Raw genomic sequence first — 25,398 nt, forward strand, 5'->3', positions numbered from 1 at the left:
AAGTCTTTCCAGTTTCATAACAAATGCTTAACTCATTCAGTACCAGCCAATTCTGGGCCTAGTCTGAAAAGACGTTTAAAAACGTCTTTGGGAGTGAATGAGTTAACAGCGTCGCTGTGGAGCTCTCTGGCTTTAGGTGTGTGATTTTTAAATTTTTGGATACAAAAACAACAGAAGTTTAAAATTAGAAAAATATTTATTTGTTCACATTGTCTCTTCACGTGACGACATCAATCCATCGCAAAGGCATTATTAATCATGTAAAAACGACGACGACAACAACAATGCTGATACATTCGTACTTCACACATGTGAGTGGACGTCGATACTCCTGCATCATTTTGGTAAATGACAGCAGTAATGTCACTGTTTGAATATGATGTTTGCCCTTCGTAAAGTGAAGTCTCAATGCAGGCATGTAAAATTGTTTTATTTTCATGCGGTCGGCGGTGCATGCCTGATACCTGCTTCTTTGAACAAATAGGAAAAAACGATGTTGGTCCCTCAGAACGTGGGAGTGGTCTCTTATCAGGAACTCAATGTTTTGGCTCAGAAGCTTCCGTGAAGGTCTCTGGAAGCCAAGTGGACTCCCTTTTTCTCACATCACAAATGCAACGATTTTGACAAAGGGGATTCCAAAGCAAGGGTCCTTTTGAAACATACATGCATACATACGTACATATGTGGACACATGTTGTCCTTTTTTCAAGTGTGCAACCCTGCAGAAAAAGTCTCCTCAGAACTCCAGTGCAACAACAAAAGTGGTGAAAAGTGGTTTTGTTTTTACGGCTATTCACATATGTACAACCACGTATTTCTTATAAATATTTCCACAACCCACAATACCCAGGATCCTGTTATGTACAGAATTTCTATAATCTTTTGACGTAAGGAATATGTCTCTCTTATTTAAGTGCATAGGATAGGGCAAAAGCCCTCAGTACAGTTTCATTTCCATGTGCAACAACATGTTTGTGTCAAAGCATATTCTGCTCCTTTCACTAATGAATACTTCCTTTTTTTTCCTCTTGGTTGGTTTAGCAGCTGCATGAAAAGCCCCCTTGTTGTCCTGAGATGGGTGACAAAATAAATTAATTAATTTAAAATAGCAGACGTATAATAAATTAACTCGCCGGGATGTCACTGGGCGTTCTGGACCTACACATTCAATTTGTAACTTTTAGCACGTGGCCGGCATGACCTGCGGAACCACACCCAGTATAAAACCATCATGATCAGCCAGTAACACAAGTAGACCACGCAGCCAAAGATAAGAAAGTCCGTTTCCATTTTCTTGGCATCAGTGAACCAGTCCATTTGACTTTCTCTGTAGATTGTGTAACCCAGTCCTGATAATAGAATGGCTGCCCACACTGACAGCGGCAGCAGGGGCATGTAGTTCCCCACAATCTTCCGCCGGCCCGACGTCCCCCAGCTGCTCTTGTTCATGGTGAGGATGGCGAAATACTTGGCCGGCAGCAGGCTGGTCATGTACAAAGCCGAGTAGAGGGACATGAACACCATCACCAGGTCCCTGCGCAGGATGCAGGCGTATGCCGCTTTCACCAGTCCGATCAGCTGGATGCAGCACAGCACCCACAGGATATCCCACAACGTGCCCATCCAGAACAGCTGGATGATGGTGGCCGTGACAAAGAAGGGGAACACCCCCGACACGATTGACTCGTATGTCATCCACAGGTGGTGCTTGTGCCACCACATGGCATTGAAGAGCCACTCGCGGAAATAGGACTTTGTCCAGCGGGTCTGCTGGTTGAGCCAGCGCAGAAATTGAGCTGGCGTCTCTGTGTAGCATTTGGAGCGAGATGTGTATCTGGAAAGGAAAAAGATCAGTGGAGACTCCACGTTAGAAGCTTCAGATACACTGCCAGCCGGAATAAAATGAAAGAGCGATCCTTCCCGACGCACTGTCAATAGGTTTATTACTTGAGACAGTCAAACACACAAATACAAAATGAATACACTCACAAGCAGCACTGAGAAAATGGCAAGGTTGAATTAACCAGGCAGGGCAACCTGAGCTGGAGTCAGAGCTCTTAATGTTACGCACTAGGCCACCAAACTACTATTGTATGGCTTTTATATTTAATACAGAGGAGTGACGTCTTTATAGAATGAGGGCCTGCTGACACAAAGCAACTGTTAATTATGCTGCTTCCAGTTTCTAAAGGCGTTTTCCTCTTCATGGTCATGGGAAGCTGGAGGTTATCCCAGCTTCCCTTGGCCAGAAGTTTCAAATTCTCATCGTTCCATCCATTTTCAGTAGCATTCATCCTCATTAGGGTCACAACTGAGTTGGAGCCTTTGCCAGCTGACTTTGGCACAGAGGCGGGATGCACCCTGGACTGGTCGCCAGCTCTTTACTATTTTGCTTTCATATAATTGTTTCCTTCATTTGGAGAAACAAAATTTGCCTTAAATGTAATTTTGCCGTGTATGTCCCACTTCCCATTCCTCCCGACAGAATGCCATGCGCCACAACCTTTGCCAATCAAACAGGCCAGTGGAATTGCCTGGCCTGCTGGGTACAAATGACACAACACAAATTCTGACTAACAAGCAGGTGACCTGACCAGGAAAATTCACTGAAGCAATTCAGTGGCTTGACAGCGAACATTTTATTTCAGAAATAAAGTTTTATATTGAATCACAAATCAGTGTGGAACACAGATTGGCGTCTGATATCGATATCATTAAGGCATGTGGCCAACCTTACTGTCACGAAAGACCACTGGCGGTGATCTTGTGCAATTACGGCAGCGCGATATATTGATTCTTACTTTGTGGCGTATCCCATGCTCAGCATACGGTTGGTAAGATGTCTGTCATCTCCAAAAGTGCAGTGAGTCCCTAAAAATTTCTGATTGTACCAAGATTCCAGAAATGCCTGAAGCAGATCATTCCTGTAGAGCCCTAAAACAGAAAAGCGACACGTTTATATTTATGGCTGCAGATTGGAATCGTGTCAATCTCGCTCCAGAAATAAACATACCCAAGGGTCCACTTATGCAGGAGACGCAGTTGAAAAAAGACTGACAAGACCGCTCTATGTTGAAGGCCATCCAGTAGCGAAGACTGCTCATGAAGCTTATGTACGAGTCCTTCATGTTGAGGATCATCACATCCCCGCCGACTGCGCCGTACTTGGGGTTACTCTCCAGCACCTTGCACAGCTCCACTGTAGCCAGGGAGTCCAGCTTGGTGTCCGAGTCGCATACCTGTACAGATGAATGGGAAACCGTTGGAGCACGTATGACGTATAATTGATGCCGTCTGCCTGTCATTGTTGTTGTACGCTCCGTTTGTCTCCGTTTGTATGTGTTGCTGCTCCATGTGTGTTAAGGAACCCTTTTTTTAAGGTTTATGATTACCGTACCATGTACGCAAATTTCCATTAGCCTGTCTACAGCATTTAACATTACATGTTAGCATTAAGCTAGCGGGCTTAGGAGAGACAAAATGAATGGCTTAAATACAACACTTGTGCACTCTTTTGTCCTCATGAGTACAACCATTCGCTCCTCTCTATATGAACATGACACGGGATGTAACAACGTTATCACTGGGAAAAAGCGAAGGCTTAAAACTACCTGCTAAACTGTTGTATCCAATGTCTCACCGATTTGGAACCATCTTGAATCTCATCTTAAAGCTGCCCAATCTCTCCACATCTTCAAGGGGAAACTAAACACTGAATTATTGTGTCGACATTTCTAATTTGTTTGAGTCTACTGACTGTGATCAATATCCCGTTTGTCCGTAAACTCTTAATTGAATGTATCTTTTTGTGTTTTGTTTTGTCTTGCTATGTGTTTAAATATCCTGAGCCGCCACTAAATAAGTAGCTTCTAGTGGTTTCTCTGTCGCATGTTGTCATTGGGTAAAGTTCAGGTCGCCCTCATCATAAATACGCAAGGTGATACTTGACATGTAAATCAGGTCAAAGTCAAAGTAGCTGTCCAGTTGGATTTGCAAAGTTGTCTTACGAGTGAGGACAATGAGCATACAGTGCATTGATCTTAAACTAAATGTCAAGAATAGCATATAAATGTTGGAGCATTTGTTGGTATCCAACTACAGCAATGAACTGTTTTACTGAGGACAAAGAGCAAACGATCACATAAACCTTCATCTGCATATCAAGGATATTGAAAAAAAATGTCCAACATCCTGTGGGGAACCTGAGTGAGAGAAGAAATCGACTTACCTGGATGTAGTCGACTGAAGATCCGAGGGCCTTAAAGGCAGTGTACATCACTTCCCGCTTGCCCCCCCATTTCTGCATGATGCACACATGGCTCTTGGTCTGAATCAGGTGCTCCACTTCCTTTCGTTGGGGGTCCTCTCCTTCAATGAAGAGGCTCACAGCACCGGTCTCCTCATTGGGAATCACCTTATTGGGGTCCCACGTGTGGTAGTTGTTGTTCCACACATAAGACGCTGGGTCCTGGTCGGCAAACACCTCCCTGAACATCTCCATCATGTAGCGGTCATCGTCGCTGTTCCCGTCTACCACCATAATGATGCGCAGCAGCTCAGATGGGTACTGGAGGGCCCGGACAGAGTTGAGGCACTCTCTGAGGTAGACGGGGTCCTCCTGGTAGGCCGAGATGGTGAAGCCGATGGTCTTGGTGAAGGTGCATGGCTTTTTGCGGCTCCTCATCTGCCCCTGCTCGATGAAGGCGAAAAAACTCTGGACCAGCACGTGGAGTGAGAGCAGGAGGCCATAAAAGCCAAAGGAGATGATTCCGTACAAGGAGGTGGCCAGTTGGAAACCTTCGACGTAGGCCCACACCATCACACCAAGAACGACCAGCGCAAAGAGGAACGTGAAGATGGCTCGGAGTATTGAGCCCAGCTTCTTGAGGAGAGGTTTCAGCTCCATTGTGTGTCTTCACCTATATAGAAAGCACACGCACAGGACAGGATGGAAGGTCAGTGCACCTGTTCAAGCGAGAAAAGAAGAAAAGCATCCAACAAAGTCAGCGAGTGGTTTTATGAGGACCTGTTAAAAAGAAAAGTCATTGCGAAAGTAACAGGCTCTCAGACCTACTCTAAGTCTGTGCCGTCCTCATTTGAAATCATGGCAAAGGACACAAACATTAGAATAACAATTGTCAAAGCCAAGTAGATTATCGTTTTTTGTCTCCCCTGATTCCTGGGCTATTTTTAAAAAAAGGGAACTAAAAATAATTCCAAATGGAAGCTAATTCAAGCATGACTGCTTGTCCAGTAGAGTTATTCATAACCAGTGGACAGCTGACTAAAAATACAATACTTTGTTGTCTAATATAGAACACATTTGATTTAAGGATAAGTGGTAATGCACTAAACTGTACAGTTTCACTCATAAGAGATATTTAACTGAAATGAAACACTTGGGGGGGGGGCTGTTAAAGAATATGAATACGAATAAGATAAGATAACCTTTATTTGTCCCACACTGGGGAAATTTACAGTCTACAGCAGCAAGATTGTGGGTAGAAAGAAGAAATAAGAAATACAAAGTGTTTGCATTCACAAAATAAATGCAAAACAAAATGGGAAGAAGAAATAAAATAAGAATCTATCAATTTTCTAATCCGCTTATCCTCTCGAGGGTGGCGGCCATGCTGGAGCCTATCTCAGCTGTCTTCGGGCAAAGCCGTTTGCCAGCCAATCGCAGAAATAATAATAATAATAACATAAGTATAATTATTTTTTTATTTAATTATTATTATTGGTAGATATGCTGCAGGTAGGTATAGGGTGGACAAATGACTGTAGCAAACACTTCACACAATGAATAAGATGATTTATATTGCTTGATAGGTTTTTTTTGATTAATGCTGTGCATAATTGTTCTAGGGTTTTTTTCGTCACAATTTTAAGAGCAAATCTATCCAAAATTGAAAATCAATAGTATTTGTTTTCTGAAATCGTTAAAACTCGTACCTTGAAGCAAAGTGATCCTTGGGGATCTAGCTGTACCTGGCGTTGCGCTCTGGACGCATCCACTCTCGCGTAGCTCCTGTGTGCGCGGTTGTGAAGGGCTTTGACTTTATAAGCTCCCGACTTGGATGTGGAGAGCCATCTGCGCGCCGGCCCAGGAGTGAGTGATGATTGAGCGGCGCTCCCCCTGAGTCAGCCGTGCGTCAGTGCGACTGTGCAAGGCGGTGGTCCCTTTGGCTGAAGAGCGCGCCCATACGCGCTGCTTTGTTGCCCCTTTTTTTTTCTTTCTTTTTTTTTCCTACTCAAGCATCACCATGCATCATGTCTGTCGTCCTCTGATTCCGCGAAGAAAAATACCTCACTTGTATTGCGCGGTCCTGCCTGGGCTTTTTATCTCTTTAACTTTCCCAGCCAACCTGGCAAGACCTTTGAACCCCCCCCCCCCCCCCCCCCAACACCACCACCACCACCACCACCGATATTAAATGGCAACCCATTAAAAATCATAAACTGGAATACTCCCCACCCTTTGTAGTTTCACTTTTATTCATACATTCCTTTTTAAAGCACTTCAATCGAATCGACCTTTTAAAGTTAACACAAAAGCAATTTGGGGTTCCATCCATCGAGCTATTTTCTGATCCGCTTATCCTCACGGGTCGCGGGGATCCAAGTGTTTTCCTATCCAATAGATGCCGACCTCTGCTGGCCGTTTCCTTACACTACCCATATAAAATTGCTTTTTTTTTTCCTTAGGCCAAGTGTAGCAATCGTGATGACACAGCGTACAGTCTGTACTTATGGAGAAGCAGATACTTATCTAACTAAAGTCTCGTAAAAGTAAATGTATTGATTCCAATGATTTTCTTCAGGGGGAAGCCGCATCATTTTTTTTCTTTGCAACATGTTGTTTTTGCCTCCACTATAGTCTAAACACAGGATTCGGATTTATATTGTGTCGATGGGGTATGAATTCATCAGCAAAATCGCCCCGTTTTTATTCATCTCAAGGGCGGCAATTTTGTCACTTGCTGTAGACAGAAAATGACATCACGTGCCGAAGGATTTACGTAATGCCCAATCCACATCCATCCATCCCTTTTCCAATCCGTTTCTCCTCACGTGTTTCGTAGGCCTGCTGGTGCCTATGAGTCTCCATCTGGCCTCTAGCGTTGTCTCCAAACCTTCACAATCTTGAACTTTCCCACCTCCAACTCAGTCTTCTGGTCTGTCTACTGTCCTCCATTTCCTTTCACTTAAGATGTTGCCGCTCTTTCACAGATGAGCCTTCCACTTAAATAGCACGACGAGAGGATTTTTATTTGTTTCCTTTTTTCTTCTTCTTAATTTTAGTGAACTGACACAACGAAATTAAACGTGTGCCATAGAGATGCGGAGCCAGGAGAAAAGGTCACAGCGACACAACAACCGAGCTCACGTACCTATCAATTTATGTGCCAAACATGCCTCATCTAACAGTAACATGCATGTTTTGGGGGAACGTGTTCCCTCATTGCATCATGTTATTCACATGGCCCTCTAGGGACTTCAAAAATGGCCTTCTGCACCACTGCCTGAAACATTTTTTTGTTCTTTTTACAAGACAATCTGTTGAGCTCTCATGAAAGTCCACACCCTTCCTTAACCGCACGAGCTGCTTGAACCATCAGCCCATGCAGCACACACTCCATGACAGGCACAAATAGAAAGTCACCAGGCAGCTGATGTCATGTGAAGCAGCTGGGCCAGTCCGTGAGTATATGAGAGGAGGTCAGTTAAATGGGTTATTATTCTGACCTTTCTCTTTGGGATCTGTTTATGTGCTCAAATGGACTTTACAGATGATGATGTTGGAGGATGACGTTTCTTTTAAAGTCAACTTTCAACAAGATGACTGCATTCCTGAATGACTATTCAATGGAAAACATGGCATTTTTAGTCTAAAAACTGCAGAGTTTTTTTCTGGGTGGGGGGGGGGGGCTTTTTTGGCTGCGATTGGCTGGTAAACAGACCAGGGTGTAGCTGCTCTCGCCCAAAATCTGGCGGGATGGGCTGCAGCTCGACCATTACTTTAAGACGATAAGGGATATACTGTGCATAAATTGTCTTCCTTTATAAAAACTAAACAAAAAAACGTTGCAACGTGCATTTTCCTTACTCTTCTCCATGGAAAATGAACAGAAATATTTTGACTTTATGTGACTTGTCACATTTAGTCATCATTACTCCATCACACACGCGCGCACACACACACACACACGCACACAATTACTTCAACGACATTCAGATAGACCATGGTTATTTTTAGAGGACTTTTAAAGCGTGGTGCATTGTTATTTTTAAAATGTCTTAGTGACAATTAATTGAACTGCACATAATTATATCAAAGAAACAAATACAGTCAATGTACATATGAAATGGTTTATTTGACGAATGTTTTTTTTTTGTGAAACACATTCAATTACAAATTTTTTTCGGAGAGAAATGAATCAGACAATACATAAACAACGAATAAATACAGTTTATTCGCCATGACTAAATGAACGCAAGAACTGTTAACAGGTTTATAGAGCTTTCTCGGACCGCATAGTAAAACGGGGCAGGCCGTACTTTGCTCAGCTCCAGATGTAGAGTCGATTGCGCATAACTCTGTTAAACAATGGCTTTGGCGCAAGGAAAGAAACGAGGCGATATAATTCCGTTGCTGTGAATTTTGTCAACGCACGCGCTCTCCAGTGAAGCGCAAGTCAGAGCTGGGCGGTTGCTATGGCAACAACACGTCAACTTCACCTCGCGCTCCACCAGCACAGCGACCAACATGTTGCCCGTAAGGTCCAAAATGTCCAAAAGGATGGTACAAAACCTCGCGGAAAGCATTTGCAAGAACCCGATCCACTGTGAGTATGATTCGCTCTTTATTATTAATATTATTATTATTGTTTTATTTGTTTGGAAACTAGGCTTGGAGTGTTTCACCGTTGCGCAACTTTTGTCTTGATGATGCGCTCATTTGTCCTTGTTCTTGTTTTACTGGGCCTAGTCAATAAAAGAGAAGTTGAGTGCCTCATCAGAGAGTTCCATGCCTTATTAGAGGAACCGGCGAGTTCTGCAAGGTCAGTCGGCGGCTTGGACAGATGGAAGTTAAGAAGCTTCCTGCACAACGCCTTTGGACTCACAAACGACACCATCATGGATGGGGGTACAGCACTCTATCACATACGGTGGATACAAAAGCTCTACACACAAATATTCAGCTGCTAGTTTTTTGGGTGAAAAATTAAACAGCTTGCATCTACATGAATAGGCACGTCCAGTTCGTGGTAATATAGTTGTGCCGTACTTTCGCCACGTGACGACTTGCCTTCATTATGTATATTTAATGCCATGGAAATATCGGGGTACCCTTTTCCTAAATGAGACCTTTCAACACTGAGAAACCTTGGGTACCATGGGAAGTCAGTAGACCATAGCACGTGCTCACTCCAATTTAAGATGAGTTTGAATGTTATTAGTGACGGTAATTCTCAACACAGCTATCCTCCATGCGAGGGTGTGCACACTTGCGCAACCATATCATCTCAGTTGTTTATTTTTTGTTCACTTCTCGAAAAAACAATTTCAATTGAATTGTAAAGGCTTTAAATCACTTTAATGGTTGAAGATGTTTTGATTTACCTTATCATTTTATATTATGAAACCAGGTATTTGAACAGAGGTGTGTGGACTTTTAATATTCACTGTATATAAAGTCACGCTATTATCGAATTGGTAATAGTACTCACAATATGTACTGAAGTAGAAATACAGTAGAAGCTTGTGTAACAAAAAAAAAAGACCAGGAAAAGTATTGTACAAGTACAGAACGAACTTACTGAAGTAAATGCTCTTAAATGGAATCACGTCTAAAACCGTTTTTTAGTTGTTTATAGACTGTACTTGTTTTGATAACTTCAGGTGTATAGGTAGGTATGGTTTCTCTCTAATTAACTTTCATTGTTCTCATACCAGAGATGTGTTCCTCGAGCCGGTCCTTGGCCTCGAGGACCGGCTCGAGGACCGAGGGGCGGCATCACAGTTCGTTTCAATCACGGTTTGTTGCGTTCGCGATCGGCAGTTTAAATAGCGTGTAGAGCCTTTCTGTAACAGTGGTGTCTTTTATTGAGTTATTTTTGCACAGTCGTCACGTTTGTGCGGTCGCACTAGAATGTTTGTTTGAACCAGGTAATTTGCGTTACAGCTGGAGTCAATAATGTCGGCACTTCACTTCCGGGTTTGGCCGTTGGGATTTGGAGTCCTTTTGCTCGATTCCAGTTATAGTTGCTGAATGCTTTCTCATGTTTGGAATAATGAATATTGATAATACATAGTTTAAAATCATAGTTGATGTAATTATTTATTATTATTATTGTGAAGTTGAAGGTATTAATTAATGTAGTATTAGTGGTAGTGGTAATAATAGTAGTACTCAGAGAATGTTTAAAGATTCAGCCATCTCGTTACCTCTGCGTCCCGCGTCCTCGACGCATAATTTTCCCACGGGACGCACAGTTCCAAACAATGTGCCTTTTTGGGACGGAAGGAAATTTCTCAGTCAAAACAAACAAACAAACAAACAAACAAACAAACAAAAAAACTACAGCAAGCCTGAGGATTTCACAGTAACAATCGTTACCGGTAGCATGTCGTTTCCGTGGCGTCATTTCAGGGTACCGAAAAATAGTTTAATTATAAAAGTCACCGCACTTGAGTTGACTGTGTGATCCACGCGATTTCACTGCGCCTGTATGTGTTTTTGTGATGTGGTGTGGTGTGTGAGTGTGTTTCTTCTAATTTACTTTCGTTTTGTTTTGTTTTCAGTGTTGGGGACACAACAGATGACGTTATGTGCGCATGCGGGTTGTTATTTTAGTCCGCAAACTGAGGAATCGCGCGGATGAAAGTTTGAGATGGCGGCGAAAAAAAACTCACCAAGGTCTACTAATTACGATATTTAAGAAATGGGAATGAAAGACCCTCAAACCTCAATCAATCAGCATATCAACCATATTTGACCTTTATTGATCTTTTTACGTTATGTCATGATCACCCACAGAGGAAGAACCTGTTCAATTTTGCTGAGGATCTGGATAATGGTGTAAGGAAAATAATTTCTTCTCATGGAATCCCATATTGGTGCTTGAGTAAAACTTTCAGTACATTTTATCAATATAATGCCAATTTACAATAGACGATATCGCAACGCGCTTTACACATTGAGCAGGCAATCAATCACAAACACAGTCCCACAATGGATTTGAACATGTCAACAGCTCAGCCTTGGCAAATCTCCATGCGATTGACTCAAATGAATGACAGCCTATAGATTTGGACACATTACTGTATTTTTTTGGGCTCCTCTATGCCACCTGTAAAACAAGCCAAATGTGTCAATCTATTGTGACATAAAATGTGCTAACCAGGAACGAATTAGCACTGTAACCTCATACTTGACATTACTGTTGCTCATCCTGCAGTGTTCCGGACATTTGACAAAGACAATGACGGCTTGGTCAGCTTGAAAGAGTGGATTGAGGGACTATCGGTTGTTCTTCGGGGCACCTTGGACGAAAGAATAAAATGTAAGTCCGAAAGCATACAATTCCAAGGAGAACTTCTCTCACTAGGACTCTTTTCTCTCCCGTGCGCCATCATTACTGTAGACTGCTTTCACGTGTACGACTTGAATGCTGACAAGTACATCACCAGGGAGGAGATGTTACAAATGCTGAGGTACAGCCTCAGACTACCAGGGGAGGAGGACCCTTACGACGGTATCAAAGACCTGGTGGAGATCACACTCAAGAGGATGGTGTGTATCCTATTGAACAGAAAAAAAGGACAGAAACACTGAACTGGTGGACATTTTAATTCTAAAGATAAAGACGGGTAAACTAAGTTCACCAGAAAAGGTTACCACCGCATGGTGGACCTCACATAGTCGTGGTTTAGCATTCACAGATTCATGCATTCAGAGACTTTTTGGAGGAATTTATTCCGTTATTAGCAGAAACCCCCACTTATTCACCCTTTTTTTCCATTTGATCGCCGCTTATGCACGTTAAATAAGAAAAATCACTACATTTGTTTTAAGTTCATGGTAACCTCCACAAGGAGGAAAATATCTTTAAATCAAAATTCCATTGCTCTGTCATCACCATTCTCAGGATCACGACCACGACGACAGGCTGTCTTTGGACGACTTTACGAAGTCGGTGAAAGAGGTGAACCACGTGCTTGAGGCTTTTGGAACGTGTCTCCCCAACACCACGGTGCGTTCAATCACTTGTCAAGCATCTTCACCCCAAAGACGTTCTTTCACTGAAGATGTTTTCTCTCTTTTTACAGAGGATTGAGACTTTTCAGCAGCGTGTTTTTCAGAGTCAAGTGCAAGGATGAGGCGGTCTTTCAAATATCGCTGCTTTTATGGGTGCAACATCCATTTTCTACTGCGCTTGTCCTCATTCAGGTTGCAGGTGAGCTGGAGCCCATTCCAGCTGACGTTGGGCAAGAGGCAGAAAGCACACTGGAATGATTGCCAGCCAATCAATGGCTTGGCACATAGCCATGCCCATTGACATTCACACCTATGGACCATTTAGAGCAGGGGTGCCCAACCAATCGATCGACTTGGGACTGGTACCCCGCGAACTGGTCCCAAGTCAATCGCGGGAGGTCTAGGGGAAAATGGATTAAAAAAAAAAAGGTGTGTGTCTGTGTGTGTGTTATATTTGTGTGTTAGTGCACACGGCACCCTAAGCAACCTCTCAGTTTCACTTTCAGAAAAAAGTATTTAAAAAATATTACTGTATAACAAAGCAGGTCACCTTTAACCTACGTGACCTATATCACCGGAAGTTGTCCACGGTCAGAAGTCTGCAATTGCAGCTTGCGATCACTGCTGGTACCTTACATTGTTTTTATTTTTATTATTCTCATTCAAAGTTTGTTTCATGTACAATTCGCCGATGGCACTGGCAAAGAATGGGAATCTGAAATGCCAGGAGAAAAAAAATTAAACGATAGACGTGAGCGACGATAGTGACGTTGTTGCACTGAAGACGCTGCCAAAGTGCGTCCCATGCCGCCGCGACAGGTCTCGACTAAGGTAGGCACTGATTCCTTTTTACAAACTCACAAGCTCTTGTATCTACTTTATTTTTCTTTTCGTTCGTATTCTGGGACATTATGGCTGTTGCTCATCATGCCATGCGTGTGTGTATGCGTGCAAGTGCGATAGCGGGTCAATCGTGACAGGTCGGTTGCTTGAAAAGTTGTTGTTTAATTTGAACCAACAATTTCATTACTTTCATAAGAAATAACCCAGAATTTTGACCCAGCACAAACAATTTAAAAAAATTGAGTTAATGATTCAACTCAACTGTTTTAGAGTGCACACAAGCATGGAAAGAAAATGCAAAAATGTGTAAACAAATCAAAAAGATGTAAAGTCATTTCAGTGGTTGTTTTATGAATATTTGTGATGAGAATATCAAGTCAAGATCAAATTCGCCGACGTGGTTTAATCTTTTTCCCCACTGGTTTGAGGTCAAGAACAGATTCCACCTAAAAAACACAAAAAAAAAAATCATCTTATTTAGGAACGTTCATTCATTATAAAGAAATTAAATGACAACCGGGATGAGCATTTGACTAAGGCTGGATTTATGCTGCTTTTTTTTGCTCTCATAATTTGGATATGCATTACAGCAGCGTACATTTGAAAAAACAAAACACATGTAATCTGATATCATCAGATCAGAATCTGGCCTCTTCCAAATGCGAATGAAAATCTGATATATACTGGATATCTGCTAATGTGAATGCAAAGATTGTGGATATGAAGTATCCCATGAATGCTAGCTTGCCATCATTCAAATAACTGTGTAGTGTATAAAAGAAAAAAACCCCACAAACGAACACAATTTTTTCATAACACAGCAAAGCTATACAGAGACGAAAAGTGATCATTGCTGAAGGACACTCGTGGAGAAATGCGTTCGTTACCCTCACTTATCTGTTAGTTTGTATTTCTGATTTCATCTGCTTTGTTTGCCTTGTTGTTTTTGAAGAATTAACCCATTTTCTTTTTTTGAATTCATTTTGCACTCCTGCCTAGCCTCCCTGCTTCCCTGCACTTTGGTCTTCAACCATGCTGATTTCAAAACTACTAATACCTTGATTTGTTTTGTACAAGTAAAAATGCGATGAGACGATGAAAGATTTTTGTGGTTTCACGGTTATAATGGCCCCCTTGAGGGAAGACGTAACTCCAAAGTGGCCTGCGACAAAAATGAGTTAAGACAGCCCTGTTCTACAGCCTCCAAATTGCAATCAGCACCTCTGCTGGTTGCCCTGCATTTTGACCATTACTGACATTACTTGACCCAATTCTCAACTATAAAAGGAGGCGATATATTATGTATACTAATCATTGACGGTTATCAATGGCTTCTTTAATACTTATGTACAAATATTTGTTGACAAATATGAAAAAGTCCATTCTTAATCTTATGCCCCCTTTAATTAGTACCATCTAATACATTACAAGACAAAAGCGACATGCTACCTGTTTCATTGTGTTCCTTATCAGGTTGACAGTTGTGTTCAGCGAATCGTTGTCCATGTCCACTTCAGGAGTGTACTCGAGTTTTGGTCCAATGAGTGGCTCATTTTTCCCAACGAGCCCAACCGGCGACTGTGACACAAGCTCTTCCATTTTGCGTTTTCTGCTCTCCAAGTGTGTCGTCCTCGGTACAAACGTGACTGCAGGCGGCTGATTCGAACTAAGTGTAACGCGTGGACCTAAAGATTTATGTGAGTGATTTTGGCAAAGGCTTAAGTTTGATGCGGCCGCCTCCTCTTTCGCATCAGCAATGGCATTGTGCAGTGTCCCCATTTTGTCCTCTGTTTGTACAGGCCTATGGTGCCTTTTGTGTGTGTTGTTGTGATGTTCCTGAGGAGGAAGTGGCAGTAGAGGAAAGGATGAATGATCGTCCACGTTCCAACATGCTCCTTCATTGTCCTGGGCACTCGCTTCATAGTGAGTGGGGATGACAGCCGGTGTGGGTTCTGCTGATGTGGGCTCCTTGTTCACTGCCGCTTCCTGCTCCCTCTCTTGGACTTTAGATCGAAGAATATAAATTTACAATTAAAAAATGTAAAACATACATTGGGAAAATGCAAGACAAATACACCATATTTTTGGATTGGAAATGAGGCTGATCATGTTTTTCAGGTGATCGGTATCATTTTAAAAAGATCAATAAGAAAATATTTTATTTCTTGACTTGATTTGAACCGATGCTGATTTCCAGCCTTATACAAAATGTATAATCTAGGCATCCTTTTATACAAATATAAAAGAGAATAATTTAAATCAAATAAAAATCTCATTTTTTTTCTTGATTTCTTGTTGTTTCTTTTCAGTTTGGCCTGAATACTAAGAGTAGGCGTGCACCTCTCTTTTCCGCCATCCTCATTACGTATCTCCTCCGGTCCTGCAGCTTCACCCTGGTGTCCTCCACAGTCTCATATTCAGGGACGTAGCAAACATGCAGCACACCGCCATAGAAACTCTTCTCATCCATGTGTCGTTTGGCAGCTCTGAAAAAGACAATTCGCGTTAGCCTTGTTATTCAGATCGGATTCATATTGTGAGGCATTCGATAACATTTTAACAAAGTAAAAATACTTTTGTTACAGCATTGAAGTAGATTTTTTTTACCTATCTGAACTTTAAGAGTATTTATTTTTCTCACAGCTTTTGACTTTTAAGACCTACATTAGAAAATGTTAGCATTTTTATAACTCACTTCCCAACATTAGCAAAAAAATATATATAAAATAAGTTGTTTTGGTTGCAAATTTTTGGGCCAAAACTCTCTCTCTTGGTTAAAAAAAAAGACATGCACTATACATCTTTTTTTTTCTTCTCAGTACGAGCACTATGTGAATCATTATAGAGGAAACTATTTTGCGTTTGTTTTTTTCTTTCAATGTGCAAAGTGTATATATCATTGATAATATATCATTGACAAAATGCAATGTTTACTTTTGTGAAATAGTATTCTACCATTACTTGAGTACAGGAGTAGAGTTCTGCTTTCACCTTCACCAGTATTTTTTTTCTTAAGGCAAATATTTGGACTTCTTAAGTACAGATTGTGAATCCTTTTACCACCGTTATTGCATTATTGTCACGCAACAATAGAATGAACCTGGCACTAGTGAGCTTCTGGAACTTGACCAGGTAGACTTCCGTGAACTCCTCCGCGGGGTACTCGTCCAAGGGTCTATACTCTTGCACGACTCCATACAAAGCACACAGCTGTATGAGCTCAGTCATAACTCCAATCGCGGGAACCCCTTGGACCATCACGTAACACGACTCCAAATTGATGGTGTACACCTGACAAGAAGATAGAAGAGAAGACACTGCTCCCACTGCAAAAATGTGTGCTTGCCTTCTTTTGCGTAGGACAAGAAAGCAAAGCTATCGATCACATTCAATTCTCGACTTTATATGAGATGACAGGACTTTTTAGATTACCTTTACGGCCCTGGCTTTCCTCCCCTCTCGATATTTAGGTCGAGAAATGCACACTTTTCGCTGTTCGTGGTGTTTGTAAACATCGGGAGCTTTCCAGCAGCTACTCTTCGACGCCGCCATACTTGGTGGAAATGTATTTCCGCTAGCGCTCTTTGAAAATAAGAGGCAACTGTCAAAAGCAACTGGGTGTTTGAAGTACAGTTCACGGCATTGATTTTGTTTTGAAGTTTGACAGGAAGTAATTTAAAAATAGTATTCAGTACAGCTAAACGTGCAGTTTCCTTGTTAAATCTAGCACAAAGTGTCTCAAGTGCGCTATCCCATTTGAACCCTGAACGGAACGGACCGGGGAACGCTGGCATTCGCCGTGGGGTGGGGCGCAGCCAGATTGCCCCCCCCCCAATTTACATTTGTGCAATTGCAGCGTCCTTCCGCAATCTGGGGACAAATTGACCTTTACCAACATCTCCTGAAAATCAATTGATAACTTTTTTATTTTAGGAAAAAGAAAAGCCATAACACTGGTCAAGATGTTCCAAAATTTACAACAGGGTTTCCCAATTTCCAATGAACATAGGCACGTGTTTAAAAATATGTCATAAAATCATCACATCAAACAAAAATGTCACAAAAGGCATGTGTGATGACATGATAATCTTGTTTCGGTTTACACAGATCACAAAGTAACCTAGTGTGAAATCTGGGTTTGTGTTGCGTGTAGTTGAAACAGCTATTTTAATCTGTTGACTGGCAACGGGCATGTCAATTGTACATTCTGCCATCTAGTGGGAGAGCATCTAATTATTCTGCCTGGCACTGTTCATCACTGGCATCGATAGATGACCCATCCATCCATTTTCTGAACCGCTTTATCCTCAAAAGGGTCGTGGGAGCTGGAGCCTACCCCAGCACAAGCAACAATTCATGCTCACAATCGCGCCTTGGCACAATTTAGAGTCTTTAATTAACCTGCCATTCATGAGAACATGCAAACTCTACACAGGAAGGCCGAAGCCGGGATTGAACCCTGCACCTCTGCATTGTGCGGTGGACGTGCTAACCAGTTGAGTCTAGATGGCGGACAGTGCACCAGTGTGTGTGGCGATGCTCCTGCCACTTCGGCTTTATTTTCTAACACACACACACATGTATATACTGTATGTGTGTGTGTATATATATATATATATATATATATATATGACCAATTAAATAGAACTTCATGATTTCCCACAGCACAATTGAATATGTCACAGCACACTAATAATGGTTGGGAATCACTGCAATAGACAATAGATTGCTTACCTTTGTGACATTTTTAACCTATTGGCAGGCTGTTTACAGCTGAATCGATCCTCAAGGCTTTCAAATAAAATCTGAAATCTTTGAGATTCCAATAATGTTCCAAATGGCTTCCTCACAGATCATGTACACACGCTCCTTCAGTCGCTCAAGACTCAAAGTTACATGTACTGTAAATAACCAAGTACACCATTTTTTGTTTGTTTCCCCTGCATTTAAGTTCACGCACAACCACTAAAACATGACCGTCCAATTGCACTTTAATGCAGAGCAAAGCCGACTAAATACTACATTCGGAACTACACTCTCCATTCAGTGATTATGGACAAAAGCCAGAGCGTGTAAATGCTTTGCAATTTTAAAGCCACATCGTGCACAGTGTCGCAGTATTTTTTGCTCTTGTGATTTACTGTTGTTTTGACGGTAAATGTCATGTTAGAACATTTGTGTTCTGCTCAGGATTTTTGTACATGACCATTTTTCAGCCATTTTATAAAAACATAGTTTGTGGTGGTGTTAAATAATTTGGAAAAGATTGAGCATTGCCAACATCAGCGTAATGCTTACCAATATTATAAATCGTTGCACACTAATGAAAGCCCTTGGATGTGACCAAAAAACATGTCAGTCCAGTTATATTGCACCTATTAACGTTTTAAATAAAAAAAGTAATTCACACGGTCTGTGCTAGTGTGGGGAGAAAGTGGCAGAAAAGCACAGGTTCTCACATGATTTATTTTTAGTTTCTTTTTGCACCCACATGCTGTGTGTTTCCACACTGATAGACCACAAGGGCATTTCACGATGTTCTCGCATCAGTCTTCTAAGTCTAGCCTGTTATCATTGTCTTCTTGATCCACGTGACGTAATTGCACACTTTTGTATACACCCCGGGCTTCTTTCTCAGCGCACAGCCTTTCCCCCACGACACAATTCCTTGGAGAACGCCCTCACATGTCATTGGACCCCCAGAGTCACCCTGTGAATGAAACAAAAACATTCTGACGGCGGGTGTGTCTTCAAGAGGCAGGAACACACTGTTAGGTGACATCTTCAAATTACCTGGCAGGAGTCTTTGCCTCCCTCCAGATAACCGGCGCAGATCATGTTGTCAGTGATTTGGAAAGGATATGCATTAAAACATGCATCATCACTCAGGAGAGGGACATCCAGGCACTGCAGCGTATGAGGAAACCTTGCTAAATAAGAATGGATGAGTGAGGATTTAGTGTGCGCAGAAAGCAAATCGGCTTTTACAGTCTGATGATGTTTTTTTTTTTTTTTTTTTTTGGTGCAGTGGGATCTCCAAAGTCGACTAAAACCAAGCTGAAATCAAATGACTCATTATCAAACAAATGAAGTGAGGAGGCAAGCACTTACTATACTATTGTTCTTTTTTAATATTCTCAGCTAGCCGTGTTCAGTGCCAGGTACTTATACAGTACGTAAAAAAATGCACATATGTGATACAGAGAGACCACCTTATAAAAATATGGTTTTACCCTCCCACACGCTTTTTTGCTTGGAGTGGCATCACAATTAGTAAATATACTGTAAAAGCCCATTAAAAGGGGTCACTTAAAAAAATGATGGTACGTATAGCGAATGATGAAATAGCAAGGGAACATGGTCGTGTATTAATAATTAATGAGTGTTCAATAATGCACCTGTGATATTCTCAGCATTATCTCTGGCGATATGGTTGATGCGAACTCTGTGTGCTCCAGGGGTGACTCTCTCCACATTTCACTTTTATTTTATTATTGAAGATGAACTATAGTCACTTCAGCCAATATGCGGGGTTCCCTAACTTGTTTCGGTTCCAGATGCGTTCATGATTTATGTTATTTACAGTAAATGAACGAAACTGTTATTTAGAGTTTTAAATGAATAAGTACGTAATTTTGAGGGAAAAAAATAGATTAATGCAACAAATAGAGGACTCTTGATAATATAAATGCTTAGTGGGTCAGATTATTATCATATGTATTCATACGTATGTGTCTTGCTGGCCATGCTTTTCCCACCTCTGCTTTAACTTACTAAGCTGATCTTACCAAGCTTTCTGACATCTTGCGTGTTGTCACTCATTATAAGCAAAGTTGTTCTAAAATTTTAAAAGCATTTTTTTCCCAAAAAGTATGACTTGCACGAATTTAGTCACATGACTCACAGCCTTCATCACTGGGGCGGATGCTCCCCCAACCAGAGACATGGCACATGGTCCCATCAGTGGCACATTCAGAAGGGAGCGTCGCAGGGCGCACGTGGCTGTTCAGAGAGGCGGGTTCACTCAGTTTGATGAGCATGATGTCGCTGTCCTGTGTGCGGGGGTTGTAGTCGGGGTGGCGAATGAATTTTGCAGACATGATGTGCTGTTCAGGGCCCTCGGGCTCCCAGATGTCGTGCTCACCCAGCCGCACCTCGACATTGGATCTGGATGAGGCATATTAAGCGTCATGAATAGTCCTGTGTGGAGGCTCATGATTTAAAAGGTACCGGTTATAGTGATCTTCTTTCTCACTTTGTTCTGCAGTGGGCAGCAGAGAGCACCCACTGTGGGGACAGGAGAACTCCTCCACAGAAGTTGTATCCCGTGAAGAGAGATACTTGGTAGGGCACTGAGTTTCTGGGACACTCGTACCCACCAACTATCCTGTTGTCATCTTTCAGGGCAGCTGCAACTAAAGTTAACAAACCATCAAAGTAAATATCAATCGGTCATCACATGTACAGTGGATATATACAGTACATATATATAGAAACATGCTTCCACTATTTAATTGACCTGTACATCTCAAATTATATGTTATATATGTATATATATATTTTTTTACAATTGCACGCACCCTCTTAAACTGGGATATGGCGTTGTTCAGAATTAACCAATCACAATCAAACTTCAAACAAATGGCAGTCAATACACACTGACACCTTTGAAAGTGTTTTTGGTTCTTGTAAGATTTCTTTTTTCCCAGAAGCCTTAATATTTTGTGCTAACACTGGCTGCTATTTAAAATTGTTTACATTTCATCCATCTTCTCTATCTCCCCGGTATCTCTAGAAAAAGTGCCCCAAAGCAAACAAAAATATTGGAATCATGTCCAAAAGGTTCAACTTTGGTTATCAGACCATAACAATTTTTCCCAAGTGTTTTGAGATTGTGATGAGTTATTGTCTGGCCCGGTGGCACGGTGTTGACTGATTAGCATGTCAGTTTCACAGTGTAGATGTTGTGGGTTCGATTCCAGGCCCTGGCCTTTCTGTTTGATTTTGATTTTAGCAAGCATCAATCATGGAAGTTGACATGTTTGATTTGCTTTTGCGGGCCACATAAAATGATGTGGCGGGCCAGATCTGGCCCCCGTGCCTTGAGTTTGACACCAGTACCCTAAATTGTTCTGAGGTGTGATTCTGAGTGCGAATGGTTGTTTGTCTATGTGTGCTCCGTGATAGTCTGGCAACCAGCTCAGGTTGTACCCAAAGACAGCTGGGATAGGCTCCAGCAAACTTGCAACCCTCGTGAAGATGAAGCGCTTGGATGGATGGCTGCATGGATAATGTCTGTCCCTATGGTGCAGTGAAAAAGTATTTGCCCACTTCCTGATTTTTGGTTTTTTGCATATCTATCACCACAAAGGTTTCACATCATCAAATCAATTTTGATATCACTCAGAGACAACCCAAGGAAATACAAAATGCAGTTCTCAAATGACACAAAAAAAAATCCAAACTTTTTTGACCCTCTGTGAAAAATAATAAAATCAATACATAAAACCGAAATCAGGAGGTGGGTAAATACTTTTTCACTGCACTGTACACGTGCCCTGTAAATGTCTGGTGACCTGTAGATTAGGCTGCCTTTTGCACAAAGCCATCTGGTATATCGGCTCCAGCTCCCTGCGGCCCAGCACACAGAAAGCCATGTCGAAAATGGATGAATGGATGTTTAAATGAGCTCATTTTTGTTTTGATGTGAGTTAGGTCTCTTGTTCTGTTGTAGGCCACAGCCAGCAGTTTCCTAACTGTTCCTGGACTCCATCTGCCTGGAAGTATTCACGGCTTTTGACCGATTTAGACAACATGTGGCCACAACCCCTCCTCGGCATGTATCGGCATGCACTGGAGGAGCAAAAAGTAATATCCGTGCCCGATATGCACCAACAAGTTCACCAAAGGACCCCCTCTAAATGTCACCGCCAGTTTCAAGGACATTTTGGAGAACTTTCAAGCATTATCAACCGGTACCGCTTGAACCAAATGAGGTTCCTTGCGACCAACGCCTCGGCTCCAAATTTAAAGCCAAGAAGACTTGAGGACTTATTGAGGCGCACGCCTCAATGAACGCTGCTTTAGTCGGTCTCCCGCCGACGTTTCCGTTGGTGAACCTGTCAAGAACCATGTTGAAGATTGGAATTATTTCTGCATGACCCGGTTCATTTCTGTGGCCTTAGTACAACGGGAAGAAATAAAATTGAGTAAATTCACCACACCATTTTTTTCTGTGTGGGGATTTAGGAGTAGCCAGGCAGCCATTGGATCATCTCCGGAATTTCACATATACCGTATTGTTAGTTCTGGAAGAATGGCTGAAGCTTTGAACAATGAACGAACATGTACGTAAAGGATCAATACTGTACAAAGCAGTCCAGCCAGACTACCGCTGATAAAGGAAAGCTGAGTCAATCAAACGGTTTATTTATTACAAAGATTGGTTTCCTTCGACAATGCAGACACTTCCCTTCTCATCTCCTCTTTTACTGGCCGCACCTTAAATGAGACAACCTCCGCATTTTTAGCACCTGCCATGTTTGATGAGGGCTTAAGTGAAGCTCCTCTGGCACTTACTTCGTCTTTGCTTCCTGAAATCAACTCGATGACTTTGGTAAATATGTATACTGTGATTGGCATTACGTAGTGATTGTTTTTATTTCTTTAACAGAGGGAGACCATTGAACTCCTCTTTAAATCCACACTCATTTAGCTCAAGATGAAATAATTATGAGTCACGCCCCAAATATAATAATAAGCCAATTCTAATACCACACAAAGACGAAACAAGTAAACACGATATATTTTGATTTTGGGTTTTTGATACCCGAGAAAAGAATTCCAAACCTATTTGAGCCTATGTGAAGAAGTAATTGGACAGCTCATTTGATATTTTACTGGTCACACACGGACAGGCGTGACCAGTAAATTTCATGAAATTAAGAAATTACTTCTATCGATAAATAACTGCTTTTGCAATGTTTGAATGGGCACCGTGTCTTTGGCAATGTTCAGCGTGATAAACTTTGCGCTCCACCCTCCTGTCTTGTTACACAGAAAACAATGCAAAAATGATTCTGCTCATGCTGTCTTTTCAAGACAATAAAATTCACCAAATAAATCGCAAGAGTTGTACAAATGTATTAACACCAAATAGCTGAGTTGGCAAAATTAACTGCTTTTGTAAAGTAACTTCGCTGTTCACTGCCATGTTGTTATTCATTCATTCATCTTCCGAACCGCTTGATCCTCACTAGGGTCGCGGGGGGTGCTGGAGCCTATCCCAGCTGTCTCCGGGCAGTAGGCGGGGGACACCCTGAATCGGTTGCCAGCCAATCACAGGGCACACAGAGACGAACAACCATCCACGCCCTCACTCACACCTAGGGACAATTTAGAGTGATCAATCAGCCTGCCATGCATGTTTTTGGAATGTGGGAGGAAACCGGAGCACCCGGAGAAAACCCACGCAGGCCCGGGGAGAACATGCAAACTCCACACAGGGAGGCCGGAGTTGGAATCGAACCCGGTACCTCTGCACTGTGAAGCCGACGTGCTAACCACTGGACTACCGGGCCACGCAGCCATGTTGTTAGTCAAGTGTAATCAAGACATGGAAGCCACTCAAAAAAAGAGTCAAAAATATACATTTATTTTAAATCAGTCAGACAAATAAAGTCGAATTGACTGATAATCAATTAAGTGCCCAGCTGCGATTGTAATGAAGTCGGTGCTTCTTTGCTATAGAATGCAATTGATTTTTACTTTACCTGCAATTCCACAGAGAGCAAGGAAAACCAACAGCTTCATCCCGAGTCCAGCAATGTTCATGTGACTTCAGGATATTCCTCCTGCTCTTATCTTCATGTTTTTTTTTTTTTTTTGGTCACACCTCAAACATTTGACATCTGCTCCATTACCCATAAATTGATTATGTTTACAGTTCAGTGGATTTAGTGTGAGCACAGCCATGTAAAAACTAAACAAAACTAAAAATACAAATTAAAAAAAATGCATTTTAAATGCTAAAACAATTTGAAAATTTTTAGCGGCAATAAACATTTGTTGAAAAACAACCAAAAAATAGCTCACACCGAGGCAAGTCATGCTGACAGACTCATGGCCAAAATGTGTTGATATTGAAAATAATAATTCAACCTTTAACATGTACAATTATATTAGAAAATAAATCAATAACTGATGGATTATAATTATTTAAAAGTTTTGAAATGTTCAACCATGAGGTTTAATGACAGAAATGTGTTCACTTTGCTTATGAACTTTAGGTAGATTCTATTCACAGATTCCAATCTTTCCAATTTGGGCTATTTTTTTCGATGCATGTTGGTGTTTTGTTTGTTCTTTTGTTTCAGTAATGTCGATAGCTCATTGTAATGGCAGGAAGTTTGTAGCTACAGTATATTGCAATACGTGACGTTCCTAATGTCACCTTCCACATTGCTCAACTAAAATGTGAGTCACCTGTATGTTGCCAGTCAATAATTCCTTTTAGTTTATGGTTATTAAATCAGAAATATGAATTCATTATGCAGTGGCTTTCTGAGTCATAGAGCGTTACTCATGTATGAACATATAGGCGGTATTCGACAACAGACGAGAAGACAGCAAAATGGGAGAGTGCGTTGAACCAAACCCTGTGATTATACACTTAAGGCTAAAATACAACACATTCCCTTCCAGCACAGGCAGGTTCGACCTCAGTTTTGCATAAACCCCCATCTCCGTCTTGCAACTCGGGGCTTATTCTTTTTGACTTCAAAAAAAGCAAAGCAGCATTTATTGGAATGACTCACCTTGTCAGGTCATTCCTTAGAACAACTTCTGCGACTATTCTTGTATTCATTTCTCTGAATTCAATTTGACCTGGAAATAATTTTACTGAGCTGCGATTTAGTCTTTCAATTGTGAATAACAACGGATACCACGAGTGGTGTCTGTTATACCGCTGCAGTGGGACGGAATCTTTGTTCATGCGCCATGTTTGTTCATTCACATTATATTGTCAATGGGAGCAAACCAATTTCAACACTTTAGATTGGTCATTCATTTGATAAATACAAATACATAACAAAGAATGAAAATCACCCACATATGTGGACTGATCAATAGTATACATTTGTGAAACAAATATGAAATTGTGACATCGGAGGTTCCGGCCTGACACCTGCCAAATGCAACATAATGGTGGCTCACCAACCAATCCGGCGTATACGCAACCTACTTCCGCATTCGGCACAACATGCAAAAGCACTTCCTTCATGCCTGGG

General features: G+C 41.7%; 4 protein-coding genes across 4 annotated transcripts; 1 reads left to right on the forward strand and 3 right to left on the reverse strand.

Moving 5' to 3' along the window:
- Positions 1-251: 251 nt before the first annotated feature.
- Positions 252-4,909, reverse strand: has1 (hyaluronan synthase 1). Its single transcript, XM_086114265.1, has 4 exons — positions 4,229-4,909; positions 3,014-3,239; positions 2,802-2,934; positions 252-1,834 (listed from the first exon to the last, which is right to left on the reverse strand). Exons 1-4 carry the CDS (start codon positions 4,904-4,906, stop codon positions 1,159-1,161), a joined length of 1,713 nt encoding a protein of 570 aa, XP_085970391.1. The 5' UTR covers positions 4,907-4,909; the 3' UTR covers positions 252-1,158.
- Positions 4,910-8,770: 3,861 nt separating this feature from the next.
- clxn (calaxin) lies at positions 8,771-12,600 on the forward strand. Its single transcript, XM_086114278.1, has 6 exons — positions 8,771-8,849; positions 8,993-9,151; positions 11,466-11,570; positions 11,652-11,800; positions 12,156-12,260; positions 12,337-12,600. Exons 1-6 carry the CDS (start codon positions 8,771-8,773, stop codon positions 12,385-12,387), a joined length of 648 nt encoding a protein of 215 aa, XP_085970404.1. The 3' UTR covers positions 12,388-12,600.
- Positions 12,601-13,250: 650 nt separating this feature from the next.
- Positions 13,251-16,680, reverse strand: rbm48 (RNA binding motif protein 48). Its single transcript, XM_086114279.1, has 5 exons — positions 16,541-16,680; positions 16,209-16,399; positions 15,449-15,594; positions 14,558-15,111; positions 13,251-13,554 (listed from the first exon to the last, which is right to left on the reverse strand). The coding sequence occupies exons 1-5, from the start codon at positions 16,658-16,660 to the stop codon at positions 13,492-13,494; spliced, it is 1,074 nt and encodes a 357-aa protein (XP_085970405.1). The 5' UTR covers positions 16,661-16,680; the 3' UTR covers positions 13,251-13,491.
- Positions 16,681-18,554: 1,874 nt separating this feature from the next.
- On the reverse strand, positions 18,555-23,941 carry LOC147203635 (trypsin-3-like). The gene is made up of 5 exons (XM_086114272.1): positions 23,881-23,941; positions 20,364-20,523; positions 20,013-20,275; positions 18,902-19,038; positions 18,555-18,818 (listed from the first exon to the last, which is right to left on the reverse strand). Exons 1-5 carry the CDS (start codon positions 23,939-23,941, stop codon positions 18,669-18,671), a joined length of 771 nt encoding a protein of 256 aa, XP_085970398.1. The 3' UTR covers positions 18,555-18,668.
- Between the last annotated feature and the right edge of the window lie 1,457 nt (positions 23,942-25,398).

Source organism: Hippocampus guttulatus, chromosome 6 (assembly GCF_054856545.1).
Source record: "Hippocampus guttulatus isolate MCC_2025c chromosome 6, RoL_Hgut_1.0, whole genome shotgun sequence".
NCBI lineage: Eukaryota > Metazoa > Chordata > Actinopteri > Syngnathiformes > Syngnathidae > Hippocampus > Hippocampus guttulatus.

Bases quoted from the DNA above. Each gene is read 5' to 3' on its own strand.
- has1 (XM_086114265.1), bottom strand. From the start codon at position 4,906: ATGGAGCTGAAACCTCTCCTCAAGAAGCTGGGCTCAATACTCCGAGCC. The intron at 2,935-3,013 runs GTATGTTTATTT...TTTCTGTTTTAG, and splicing joins CTGCATAAGTGGACCCTTGG to GGCTCTACAGGAATGATCTG. The intron at 1,835-2,801 runs GTAAGAATCAAT...TTTCCTTTCCAG, and splicing joins AGCATGGGATACGCCACAAA to ATACACATCTCGCTCCAAAT.
- clxn (XM_086114278.1), top strand. From the start codon at position 8,771: ATGTTGCCCGTAAGGTCCAAAATGTCCAAAAGGATGGTACAAAACCTC. The intron at 11,571-11,651 runs GTAAGTCCGAAA...TCATTACTGTAG, and splicing joins CTTGGACGAAAGAATAAAAT to ACTGCTTTCACGTGTACGAC. The intron at 11,801-12,155 runs GTGTGTATCCTA...CACCATTCTCAG, and splicing joins AGATCACACTCAAGAGGATG to GATCACGACCACGACGACAG.
- rbm48 (XM_086114279.1), bottom strand. From the start codon at position 16,660: ATGGCGGCGTCGAAGAGTAGCTGCTGGAAAGCTCCCGATGTTTACAAA. The intron at 16,400-16,540 runs GTAATCTAAAAA...TCTTCTTGTCAG, and splicing joins GGAAAGCCAGGGCCGTAAAG to GTGTACACCATCAATTTGGA. The intron at 15,112-15,448 runs GTGCACGCCTAC...TTCGATCTAAAG, and splicing joins GAGGATGGCGGAAAAGAGAG to TCCAAGAGAGGGAGCAGGAA.
- LOC147203635 (XM_086114272.1), bottom strand. From the start codon at position 23,941: ATGAACATTGCTGGACTCGGGATGAAGCTGTTGGTTTTCCTTGCTCTC. The intron at 20,524-23,880 runs GTAAAGTAAAAA...TGTTAACTTTAG, and splicing joins TGCTCTCTGTGGAATTGCAG to TTGCAGCTGCCCTGAAAGAT. The intron at 18,819-18,901 runs GTAATTTGAAGA...TTTCATTCACAG, and splicing joins GAGGCAAAGACTCCTGCCAG to GGTGACTCTGGGGGTCCAAT.